The 13,884-nt window shown below is 38.7% G+C and overlaps 1 protein-coding gene across 1 annotated transcript in view; it reads right to left on the minus strand.

Moving 5' to 3' along the window:
• Window positions 1–13,884, minus strand: part of RYR2 (ryanodine receptor 2 (cardiac)) — a 786,033-nt gene that overhangs the window by 725,347 nt on the left and 46,802 nt on the right. Inside the window, exon 3 of the mRNA XM_006872010.1 lies at window positions 3,254–3,358. Coding sequence (XP_006872072.1) covers window positions 3,254–3,358 — 105 coding nt within the window. The remainder of the gene's footprint in view (window positions 1–3,253; window positions 3,359–13,884) is intronic.

Here is a 13,884-nt window from a genome sequence, read left to right on the forward strand (position 1 = left end):
TTCAATCTTTTCTCCATTGATAAGAATGTTGTTTATTGGTCCAATGGTGAGGATTTTCATGCCCTTGAATTCTGGTGTTAGGAAGACTATTGAGAGTACCAGGGACTGCCAGAAGAATGAGCAAATATATCTAGAAGAAAGTGTAGTCAGAATGCGTTTAAGAAGTCAAGATGGCGAGACTTTGTCTCTTATACTTGGACATGTTGTTGGGAGGGGCCAGTCCCTGGAAAAAGAGATCATGTTTGATCAAGTGGAGGGTCAGTCAAAAAGGGGAAGCATCTCCACAGTATGGATTAACACAATGTCAGCCGCACCGGGTTCCAACATAACAAGAAGATGGTGCAGGGCCTGGTAATGCTGCATGGAGGGTCAGCACCTAACCACAAAAACACTTTAAGTTGCTGCCTAAACAGATAGGTGAAATTGTAACGGTGTGTCACTGTGGGTTAAAGCGCTGGACTGCAAAGTCGTCTGAACCAGAAGGTCGCTGGTTCAAGCTCACCAGCCACTCCTCTGAAATCCTACACAGGATCACTATGGGTCGGAGTCGACTCGATGGCACGTAACAACAAGTGCAAAGGAAAAGTGATTTTTCTTTGTAGATACTATTCTATGTTAAAGTTGGCATACCTCAGTGATGTTTAAAAAAAATCAAGAAAGGTTATTCCAGGTAGAAACTAAACTAGTTGCAATCAGAAATTTTATAAGTCTTTAACGTCTATTTAAAGGAGCGCTGGTAGCGTAGTGGTTACGAATTGGACTGCGAACCTTAAGGTCAGCAGTTCGAAACAACCAGCTGTTCCGTGGGAGAAAGATGAGGCTGTCTGCTCCCGTAAAGATTTACAGCCTCAGAAACCCTGTACAGGGTCGCTATGGGTCAGAACCAACTCGACGGCACTTAACAACAGCAACAATTTAAGCCTATCCTGAAAGCTTTGCATGAAAGAATAGTAATTTTAAAAGAATCTCTACATTCTAATGTCACCAATTCAAAGTTGTAACAAAAAATGAGGTTGGAAAATGAAAATACATACAATATATTCCAATATTTGGAGGTCGGGCAAAATGAGCTTGGAGTTTAATATCAAATAAAAAATTACTAAGGTTTCTCCTCCATACTTATTATTAATAATCTTAAAACTTAACACTTAGTTAGAATTAACGCAAAAACTAATTAAAGCCCTAAACTGTGTGAAACTAAAATAAGCAGAATGCAACATTGATGAAAACAATGTTATATCATGGTTGAGCACCCATTTTCTTTTTTTTGAACCATTTTTAATCTCTCAGATAAATGGGAACAATGATGAACAGCAACAAAAGCAATATAGAGAGCAATGAGGACAGAAGAAATGTTTTAGTTTTATTCACCCAAATAATTTATCGATCAATGCTGTTATTTAGTGCCATCGAGTCAGTTCCGACACACAGCAACCCTGTCAAGGGTTCCCGAAGAGCAGCTGGTGAGTCTGAATCGCCAACCTTGTGATTCAAACCTATCTTCTGGTCAAGTACCACAATATTCTGCAATAATTAAAATACCCTTCACCCCAAATAAACTATTATACTTGTTGCTGTTAGTCAGTATCGACTCATAGAGACCCTATGCACAACAGAATGAAACACTGCCTGGTCCTGGGCTAACCTCACAACTGTTGCCACCCTTGAGCCCACTGATGCTGCCACTTTGCCAATCCATCTCATTGGGGGTCTTCCTCTTTTTCTCTGACCCTCCACCTTACCAAACATGATATCCTTCTCCAGCAACTGGTCCCTCCTGACAAGATGTTCAAAGTATGAGAGATGAAGTCTGGCCATCCTGGCCTCCAAGGAGCACTCTGGCTGCACTTCAACCAACACAGATCTGTTGGTTCTTTTGGCAGCCCATGGCACTTTCAATATTCTCCTCCAACACCATAACCCAAAAGTATCAATTCTTCTATGGTCTTCCTTATTCACTGTCCAGCTTTCGCATGTATATGAGGTTGTTGAAAATACCATGGCTTGGGTCAGGTGCACCTTAGTCCTCAAACTGACATCTGTACTCTTCAATAATTTAAAAAGGTCTTGTGCAGCAGATTTGCCTAATGCAATATATCACTTGGTTTCTTGACTGCTGCTTCCATGAGTGTTGATAGTTGATCCAAGAAGAATGAAGTCCTTGACAACTCAATCTTTTCTCCATGGATAAGAACGTTGTTTATTGGTCCAGGGGTGAGGATTTTTGTTTTCTTTACATTGAGATGCAATCCATACTGAAGCCTGTGCTTTTTGATCTTCCATCAGTAAAGTAAGTATTGTAAGTCCTCTTCACTTTCAGCAAGCAAGGTTGTATCATCTGCATATCACAAGTTGTTAATGAGTCTTCCTCCAATCCTGATGCCACGTTTTTCTTCATAGAACCCAGCTTCTCGGAAGATTTGCTCAGCGTACAGGTTGAATAGGTTTGGTGAAAGAATATAACCCTGTCGCATACCTTTCTTAACTTTAAACCATTTAGTGTTCCCGTCATACTAGGAAACAAAATTTTAATAGTTCTTTCTCCTGATTAATTCTTAGATTTAATCAACTGGTTTAATATATATCACATCCCAGAAACTAGTTTTAACAAGACTCATGGAAAATGATTAAATAACCAAATAACTTTTTAGAGAAAAATGCTTGCATCAGGAGACAGAATAAGAATTTTTAATTTTAAGAAGAAAATGGTTAGCTGTTTGTAAAACTCCAACTAGATAAAGCTGTAATTCCATTGTTTAAAATATAAAATAGTGCCATGAAGTTTCATCTGCCATAAAGAAGCATTGAACATAGTCAGATGGTTAGCAGTGTTTCAGAATAATCAGATGGTTAAAGGTATTTGAGCTTAAAGTGTTTGAGCTTACTTCAGATGGTTAGAGGCATTTGAAAAATGAAACAAAGGTTTAGTTTAAAGGCCATGCAAAAACTAGTAAAAATAATAAGACAGCTATGACATGTAAGGAGAAACACCAATTCTCAAAGGACAGCTCTATTTAAGACACAGCTTAAGGGTAGATTCAGTGACACAGGTCACACTCAAATTTGGGTTTCTCTCATCAAGTGCTTACATCACAGGTCTGCTACATAAAGCAGAAAGTTAAATGTAAGGAATTTACAAGCAAAAGATATTATTCCAGCCAAAAGGAAAATCTTCTATACCTGTAAAAGAAATCATTCATGTAGTAGCTGAGTTCATTAAAATGCTACAAGTGTGCATAAACCAGGTACTTGCCCCTTCTGACTTCTCCATTGTGTTAGCCAGCATCTCCTGCAGGGCCCGGACAGACAGGGACTGTTCCAACACGAAGGTGCAGATGGAGAGATCTGGTGGGACATTCTGTTCAGAAAGGGAAAGCCACCATCAGCATCAGGAGGAACCATCATTCAGAGCAACCTAACCTTCCCACACTTTAGTTTCCATCTCAGAAAGAGAGTCATTATCAACTGTCGAATACAGAGCCCACAAACAGAAGCCGAATCTGGAATGAGGAACCCATGTGGTGTAATGATTCAGCCCTTGGTTACTAACCAAATGTTCCGTAGTTCAAAGTTACCCAGTAGCTCCATAGGAAACAGACCTGGACCTACTCCCTTAAAGTTTACATCCCAGTCAAGCCCACAGGGCAGTTCTGCTCTTTCCTACAGGATCGCTATGGGTCCGAATTGACTTGACAGCACGCACAGTTTGGCTCCAGTTCTGTAGATGACTATAGTACTGCAGTTTTTCCCATTCCAATCAACTCTAAAAATCTCACAATTTATTTACTGAAGAGTGGATGTAAACAGGGTAAGGACTGATCTGTAACTTAGAGCGAACCATGCTAATCAGGAATAAATGCATTATAAATCACCTATAGATTTACTCGGCAGTGCAGCCAGGTGTGGGCAGAGGCTTACAGGAGGATTTCTACTACTAAAGAACATTATAAATACACTAGACACAAGAGGCAGGCTGGAGTATGTCTTCATCATAAAAGAAATTTCAAAAGGGCAAATTTGGTACCCAGTGGAATAAAATCAAACTGGCAACTGATGACATTAAAACAATTTTAAATAATTATTAAATGAACTATGACCAGTGAAATGATTTTCATTAAGGGCAGAGTGTGATGGTTAGGATTTTTGGAAGGATTATTAAATACCAGGCTTCCAGAATTAAAGTTAAAGTTATTTTATAGATAAAAGAAACACATGCCCCAAACCATACTTGCACACAAACCAAACCAACTTTCCTTCTTTGGATTCCTCTGTTTCCTGTCATGACTCTGGCTCCTACCCAACAAGTTCCCGTCCCTCCTCAGTCAGTAAACTAAGAAACTTCTCGAATCTGAACACAGCTGCTACTTTCACAGTCTGCAGTCTATCAGGCAAGGACTTTTTCCAAAATCCAATGGTTGAAATTGTTGCTAAGTGTCATCAAATCAGTTCCGACTCATAGAGACCCTGTAATATGATTTCTAAGGAGTGGCTGGAAGGTTTGAACTGCCGATATTGTGATTAGCAGTTCAGCACCAGACTAGGACTCCTAGATAAAAGATTAGAGTCTGTAAATGACAGTCTCTTCTACTCTGACATTTAGAAATGACTGCTTTTAACTTTAAGTTTGTAAGTTCTAACTATTTTGCTTGGGTCCACTGTCAACACTCATAGAAGCAGCAACAATCAAGAAATAAAGACATGTTGCATTAGGAAATCTAATGTATAAATGTTCTTTAAAGTGTTCAACAGCAAAGTGTCAGTTTGAGAACTAAGGTGTGCCTGACCCAAACCATGATATTTTCAATAACCTCATATACATGTGAAAGTTGGACAGTGATTAAGGAAAAACAGAGAAGAATTGATGCATTTAAGTTATGGTGTTAGAGAAGAATATTAAAAATAAGATGGATGGCAGAATAAGCAAATCTATGTCAGAAGTACAGTCAAAATGTCCATTAGAATCTAGGATGGCTATACTTCACCTTTCATACTTAGGACATATCTTCGAAAGGACTCATGTCTGGAGAAGGACATCATGCTTGGTAAAGTGGAGGGTCAGTGAAAAAGAAGAAGACCCCCTGCCCAAGGAGATGGACTGAGCCCAGTGCTTGCAGCAATGGACTCAGGAGTAACGACGGTGACGTTGGTGCAGGACCGGGCAGTGTTTATACTATTGTACACAGGGTCACTATGAGTGTGAACCAACCCAATGGCACCTACCAACAAACAACAATAATAACTACACATTTTTTCTCTTCAGACTAAGCTAAATACCACTAAGCTAAAATACCTGTTATTGGGGATACTGATTTCATTTGCATCCTGTTAGTATTTGAGACTTTGGCAGGTATTCTCTCATAATGTACTGACCAGTGAAGACGCAGGTGATGCCAACAGTTAACATAATCAGCTGATAATCAAAACACTGGAGGTCTGAGTTGGCCTGGCAACACTTCGGAAGAAAAGTCCCAGGAGCTACTTGTGAAAAATCAGCAACTGAAACTGCTGTGGACCACAATTCTACTTTGGCAGACACTGGGTCCCTAGGAGTTAGATTAAAATAGAAAGGCCCTGGAAACAGAAGTGATAACTTGGTAATTACTGGTCGTAATGATGACTAGCAGGATTTGTTGTTGTTAAGTGCTGTCAAGTCGGTCTGACTCAGCAATCTGTATAGCGTTTCCAAAGAGCGGCTGGTGAGTTTGAACCAGCAATCTTGTCGTTCAAACCGACCTTGTGGTCCAGTGTATTACCTACAGTGCCACACTAGCATGATATACTACATAACTAAATGATGTGTGGGTAGACAGGCTTCCTTCAAACAGTTTTTGAATTTTTACCATTTTGTAGCGTTTTCCCTTTTCCATAGCATAAATTATCTTATCATGGTTGATTTTAAGCTATTAAAATTTACAAACAGGACCATAAAAATGCAGAAGAGTACTCAGGAGATGGTATAAAACCATTTCTAGCACATCATTGGACTGATTTAGGATTATTATTCATTATTTTCTATATGGAGTCCTGGCGTGGCACTGTGGGTTAAAGCACTGAATTGCAAAGTTGGTCTGAACCGCAAAGCCAGTGGTCCAAGCTCACCAGGTGGTCCTAGGAAACCCTATGCCCTATGCAGGGTCGCTGTGGGTCAGAAACCAACTTGAGGGCACTTAACAACAACAACAACATTTGCTTTAAAATTACTAGTTAGGAGTATGGATTCTGCAAACGGATGACCAAAGAAGCCTGTCTTCACTATACTCTAGCTATTCACATTTCTTTTCTTTCTTGCCCTCCATAAAAAACTGAGATAATATTGATACCATCTTCATAGTATTGTTGTGAAAAGTAAAAAAGATAAAATGTGTAAAGAGTTAATCACAATACAAGGAGCACAGCAAGAGCGTAAAATAAGTGAGTCATCATCTTAAAACCAAAACAAAAAACCATGATTCTTAAATGGTTTTCACTTTTGAGAAATAGATTTGAAAACCACAAATCTATAACTATGGACCGACCTGTTCACAGTATCTAGAATGTTCCAGTCAGAGTATGTGTTACAGGATGTCCACAACAGTCTGTGAAATAGGATGCTATACAATTTGAATGTTGTGTATGAAACTTTCATGAGAGGCCACTTTGGATGTCCTTGCTGCTGCTGCTGCTGCTGTTCCGGCTGATATAGGTGGACGAATGGGTCACTGACAACACCAGTACAGGCAGGAGGAGGAAGCAGGTGAGGGAGGAGGAGGACACCAGGCCCTGCTCACTGATCCACAGATCCACCACCTGAGCCGGAGAAGCTGTCCTGGCACCGGCAGCCCCTATCCCAGGACAACACCCAAGAGATCATGCCAGGAGTCTGGGCTCAAGGTCCTTAAAATCCTTAGGGGAAAATCATTGATTTGCAACAGGAGAGCTGCTTTCTCTTGAAACAGTTAACATATACATATACACACAATCAGACACTGGCAGAACAGACATACAACACACACCTGTATTTTTTTAAAAGGCATTTTCAGGTAACAGGTAAAGGTTTAGACTCTGAGTATAAAATTCTTTCATGCCTCACGTTGATAAAAGTATGAGTTGCTAGAATATCTACATTTATTTTCAAGATCCTTGACACTAAGGATTCTGGAATCATGGTGACATAAACAGGCCATTGTTCTGATAACCCCCCCTACCAAGACCACAGAAAAACAAGAATGTGGTCAGCCTTGAAAGATTCTGAATCAGGAACAGGGAAATGCGAACAGGCATTTATGGGGTTGTGGTGTGGCTCTGTAGGATGAGGCCCTGGACTGCTGACTGCAAGTTGGTTCAAACCCACCAGCCAATCCTTGTAAACCCTATACATGCTTGCCATGAGTCAAAAATGACTTGAAGGCACTTAACAACAACAAAATTAATGAGGTGGTGGTAACTATGTTATTGAGGTAGGATACAATCTACAGGATTAGATTGGAAATGAAAAAGGGAGTCAACAGTGAGGAGGGACTAGAGGAACCTACTACCACAAAATGTGATCTTCAGAGCCAGGGTCTGTGAGGCAAACCTCTCAGAACACCAAGGGACACAGAGAGGAAACAAAGCCTTCTCCTACAGCGAGCAGTAAGACGTCTAGCCTCCTCCACTGTGAAGATACAAATCCATCTGGCAACTCCACCCACTTGGGGTAATTTAGGTACAAATTGCACAAGATAACTAAGACACCACAAAAATCTGGCCAAAGGCCAACACTAGTTACATACTTTTTTGAGTTTTACCAAACATCTTTATAATAGTTTAATGGGCAAATAATCAAAAGTTTAAAACAGTTTCAAATATTTCATTTCCTGCTTATTTAAAAATATGTCATTTATTTTCTTTTTGATGCTATGAGGCGCTTCAAAGTATCTGTGGAAAATAGAATTGAAAGATAATGAAATTTTTCCACAAACTTTTTGGAGCAAAGTTTTCTCAATTTCCTCACCAGGGCCCCCCCACCCCCACCCCCAATTTTGTTCACTAGTATATATGTGTATGTGGATTACCTGAAATGATTCATGCATAAGATCATGACACCTGTGAATATAGTTTTGATCCTCCCTTTCTAACTGAAATGCCTTTATTTATCGCCCCCTTTCTTTCTTTCATTCTTTCTTGGCCTAATTGCACAAGCAATTCTAACATTTCTTGTCTTAGAGTTGGTTTTGTCTCTGTAATTATTCCAGCTTTTATGGTTTCTGTTTTCATGCTATATATTTTTCCATTTTTTTACATTCCAACAAATTATAACTTTACATTTATGGTGTGTCACTTGTAGAGAGCATATAGTTTGATCACATATTTTTATCCAGTCTGACAATATCTGCCTTTTTATTGGAATGTTTATAAAATTCACATTTAATGTAATTATTAATTATAATCCAATTACAATTCAAATATGGTTGGATTGACCTGGCTTTGTATTTATCAATTATTAATTTATATTTTTATATGCTTTCTGCATTTTTTGTTCCTAACCTGCTTTTTATTGTTTACTTTTGTTTAAGATGGTTTATATTCAGTTACGTTCACAGAAGGTACTCTAAGGAATTCAAAATCCACCTTTAAAAATCTTAACTGCTTTTAATTTAAGTTACTAATCTAGTTTAGATTTGCTGTTGTTAAGGGTCATTAAGTTGGTTCCTACTCATAGCAACCGAGGAGCAGCTGGTGGGTTTGAACTGTCAACCTTGTGGTTTGTAGTCTTCTGCTGATCCTACAGCAACAAACCAGAAGTCCTACTTTAGATTAATACTAACTTATGAATCGGGCTGCAAAACCACAAGGTCAGTAGTTGGAAACTATCAGCTGTTCTTGTAGGAGAAAGATGAAGCTTTCTGCCCCCTTTGAAGATTTACAGCCACGGAAACCCTGTACAGGGTCACTAAGAGTTGGAACTGACTCCACGGGGCACATAAACAACAGCAACAACTTAACTGCAGCACAATGTAGATTCTTTGCTCTACTGTAACTCCATATTCTTCCCCTCCACTGTGCTATCAACACCACATAAACATGTTCAAAGTCACCAGCCGCTCCTCAGAAGCCTCACAAAGGATCACTATGAATTAGAATGGACTCCACTGCACTTCACAAGAACAACAAATGCCCGATAGTGCACCATTATAATTAAATGCAATCTTATGTATTTTAAAGAACTTAAGAGAAGATACCAATTTCTAGATCGTTTTATATGGTTTTCCATTTCTATCTTTGGACTTGCAGGAAGTTCCGTTAGTATTTCTTGCAATACTGACATGCTAGAAATATTTCTTTCTTTCTTTACCTGGGAATGTTTTATATTTTGAAGGATAATTTAACTGGATAATGAAAGCTTGGATGATTGTCTTTCCTCTCAGTGCTTTGAATATGTCATCCTCCTGCTGTCTCGTTTTAAATGAGAAATCTGCCGTGAAGCAAACTGGTATTTCTCTAGCTATTCTGAAGACATTCTCTTTGTCTCTGGTTTTCAGTAGTTTGACTATGATATGACTAGCTGTGGATACCTTTGCATTTATTTTTCTTGCATTAGGCTGACTGTGTTTCTTAGATGTGCAACTAAATGTTTTTCATCAAACTTTGGATGTTTTCAGTCATTATTTCTTCAACTATATTTTCTGTCACTTTCTTTTTCTCCTCTTTTTCCATAACTCTCATTACAAGTATAATGATACATTTGATATTGTCTCACAGGTTTCTGAGGCTCTGCTGAATTTCTTCTTTTTCTGTGTACTTTAGACTGAATAATTTCTACTGATCTATCTTCATGGAGTTCTGGTGTGGCACTGAGGTTAATGCACTCGAAGTGAAGTGAAGAATATGAATTGTGCTGTTGGTGAAGAACACTAAATATACCAAGGACTGTCAGAAGACAATCAAATCTGTATTGAAAGAAGTAAAGTCAGAATGCTCCTTAGAAGCAAAGATGGTGAAACTTCTATCTTACATACGGAGAAATCAGAACCTGTAAAAGGATATCATGTTTGATAAAATCACTGAAAAAGAGGAAGACCCCCCAATGAGATGGGTTGGCCTAATAGCAGCAACAATGCACTATCTTTATAAGGACTGCAATCTTTGGATATTGTGGATATTGAGTCTAAATATCTCACTGAGGATTTTTCTCTTATTTCAGTTGGCCCTCTATCAACTACGATGTTCTTTTTTAGCAATTGGTCTTTTCTGATGAAAAGTAAGCTCGTCAAGTCTCGCCATCCTTATTTCTAAGAAACATTATGATTGTATTTCTGTGAAGATTGTTAATTTTTTCTTTTAACAGTCATGGAATATTCAATTTTCTTTACACATTTCAAGTCTTCTGTCTTATTTTTGTTGTTGTTTTTTGAATCATAAGAATCTTATCCCCATCTCTTTATCTCTGTTTTTTTTTTCTTTTCTGTCTTTTTTTTTTATTTTAAGATTTTTTATTGTGGATTGAGTAAAATTTTACAAGGCAGATCATCAGTTTTATGTTCAACAAATCATACAGCTTGTTTCATTACAATGATTATAATCCCCTCCATATACCATCAGTTAACAGTATTTCTCTCTATTCACTTTAGCTTTAAAACAAAAACAAAAACACTCAGGCATATAAAATAACTTATACCACCAAAGTGCACATTCTGCAAGTCTGCCTCCTGGCCACCAGCTCTTAGTCCAACTCTTCCCATGAACGTAGAGTCCTCAGCCACTCCCCCTCTCCACGACCCCATCTCTGGCATTGCTTCTTCTGTGGATAAGATCCGCATTCTGCTTGTGTTCTTCTGCATTGATGGTCCTAGGGTCCTCTGTTTCTGGACTGTAAGATTAAACACTCCCCTGTTTTTGTTATAAAACTTCTACCTTTAAAATTATGACAGTTGCAATTAGTCATGATAAAAATTATTTACTATTGAATCATATGAATCTTATCCCCATCTCTTTTCACCAGACCCATCTAGACAAGATGAAACTATTCAGTGGGGAATCTTTCTTCCCCACCCCCCACACTCTTAAACTAAACACCCTCTTGAAACCGTGTAAGCCAGTCACTTCATGCCTTAATTGCCCCCTCATTTTAGGAAGCCAATGTCTAAGTTGCCTGTTCCTATCTACCCTGTATACAGAGGGGATAGCATTGATACTTGATATAAAGACTCTTTTCCCTCTCTGTTGGTATTTAGAATTACTACCTCTAAGAGTATAGCTCAAGTTCATCAAATTGTAGCAATTTATCCTTATTTCCTTTATCTCCTCCCCCGCCCCCCAATTTTTATTTTTTTAATCTTCCTCTAGTCGAGTTCTGATTATCAAGTCATCTAGGCTAGGTCAAATGGATACTATCTGCAAGCTTGGGTGTTCTTGTGCCTCTCCCCTCACTTTGTATCAGCTGGATGCTTCACTCTCAGCTCTAGCCCTCTGTGTCTATATCCTTGTCCATGGATCGTCCCAGCTCTCACCACACTTTGGACCAACCAGCCCTTCCTCTTCTCTCTTTCATCACCAGGTCAACACAAGTCAATGGACTATGGTTGAACTCAGCCCATTTCTTCATTGCTGCCTTTCCCCCTCTTCCATTCATCAGTAGACCAACGTGGTTGCCAGCAAGCTTACATGCCTGTTCATGAGTTCCCTTTGTGTTTCAGTCTTATAGGGGAGTTTGTTCTAAAGGAATTTGATTGTTAGTGTTGACGGCTTCCTGGTGAACAGCTTGCTTATTCTTGTAGTAGCCAGTCATGCTGACATTTTTGTTTTGGGTTTTTCCTGATTATCTTTCTTTTGTTCTGGCTGGTCTGCATGCCCTTGCTAGTTTTAATGTCCCACCTCATAAGATTCTGGATGGGACTCAGGATTCCACCTAAGGTCCTATACTCTGTAAAGGCTTTGCAAGAGGCCTATTTCACTGGGCAAGTTCTAGGTATTCCAATCAGTTATAGGCTGAAGTCTGTCTTCCTTTTTCAGTTATGCAACTTTTTTATGTACATGAGGTGAATAAAAGACCATAGCTTGGGTTGCACGTACCTTAGTTATCAACATCTTTGATTTTTAAACCTTGCAAGACTTCTTTTGCATTAGATGTGCCTAAGATTTGCAATATGTATTTGATTTCTTGACTGCTGCTTCCATGAACATTAATTGTTAATCCAAGTAGAAAGAAATTGTTGATAGCTGCAGTTTTTCCCTTCATTTATCACGCTGCTCTTTAACAATCTGTGCGGATTTTCTTTTTCTTCATGCTCAAATGCAATCTATACTGAAGGCCATAAGTAATGTTTGATCTTTGTCAGACAGTGCTTCAAGTCATCTTCATTTTTGGCATGCAAAGTGGTGTCTGTGTATGATGATTGCTAATGAGTCTTTAGAGTCCTGGTGTGGTGCTGTAGGATAAGCACTGGACTGCTAACCGTAAGGTCAGCAGTTCAAATCTCCCAGATGCTCCTTGGAAACCTACAAAGCGTCATTGGTCTGATCCAATTCAACATCACTTAACAGAAGTCTTTATCCAATCTTGATACTGTGTTATTCTTCATATAGTTCAGCTTACTGGAATAATGAATCAACACATTCAGATAGAATAAGTAAGGTAAAAGTATACAACCCTTCCACACTCTTTTTCCTATTTTAAACCATGTGGTATCCCCTTGTTCTATTTGAGTGACGCCTATGGATTCACATAGAGGTTCTGTATCATCACAATTAGGAGTTATGGAATTCCCATTATTCACAATGTTATTTTTAATGTTTATGATCCACACAGTTGAATGCCTTCATGTAGTTAATAAAGCACAGGGAAACATGTGGTAACAGCAATGTTCTCCCTCATTCCATGGTTCCTTCTAATTTGCCTTTAGCTCTTGATAGTTCCCTTTTGATGTATTACTATAGCCATTTTTTAATTACCTTCAGAATAATTTTGCTAACATGTAATATTAATGATATTTTTCAGCAATTTTCACTTTCCATTTGACCACTTTTCTTTGGACTAGATGCAAATACGAATCTCTTCTAGTTGTTGGCCAGGTCTTCCAAATATCTTGGCATAGACAACTAAGTGCTTCCACTGTTAGATCCATTTGCTGAAGCACTGATAGTCTGTCAATCTGAAGCCTTGATTTTTAGCAATGTCTTCAGTGTAGCTTGAACTTCTTCCTTCAATGGCTTTAGTTCTTGATTATATGCTACCTACTGAAATGACTGAATTCTTTTTGATACAGTGATTCTATATATCATTTCCCATTTTTTGATGCTTCCTGCAGCATGCACCTTGTGGTTGTTGTTGTTCAGAGCTTGTCAAGACAGTTATGACTTATAGCAACCCTGCATAGTTTCAAGAAGTGGCTGGTAACTTTGAACAGCCAACTTTTGGGTAGCAGTCCAGTGCTTATCCTACAGCAACACTCCAGGACTCTAAGACTCATTAGCAATCAACATACACAGACATAACTTTGCAAGACAAAAATGAAGATGACTTGAAGCACCATCTGACAAAGATCAAACATTACGTATGGCCTTCAGTATAGATTGCATTTGAGCATGAAGAAAAAGAAAATCCACACATTGTTAAAGAGCAGCATGATAAATGAAGGAAAAAAACTGAAGTTGTCAACAATTTCATTCTACTTGATTAATGGGACTTGAGAGTACATACAAATCACCCAGTATTAAGTCAGGGTCAAATCTCACAAATGAAGGTCTAGTTTCGATTCCATTTTACATCTGTTGGACTTGTAGCCTAAGGCACCTACTGAAACAAGTATTCTTTTCGATGGAAGGAAGTGAAAAGACAACTAAGTAAGGCAAATAGAGCAGACAGACTTGTATTGTCCTGGAGGGAATGCGACATTAAAGGATGAATGGAGAAGGTACGTGTCTGTG

This window comes from Chrysochloris asiatica, unplaced genomic scaffold, assembly GCF_000296735.1.
Source record: "Chrysochloris asiatica unplaced genomic scaffold, ChrAsi1.0 scaffold00179, whole genome shotgun sequence".
Classification (NCBI taxonomy): domain Eukaryota; kingdom Metazoa; phylum Chordata; class Mammalia; order Afrosoricida; family Chrysochloridae; genus Chrysochloris; species Chrysochloris asiatica.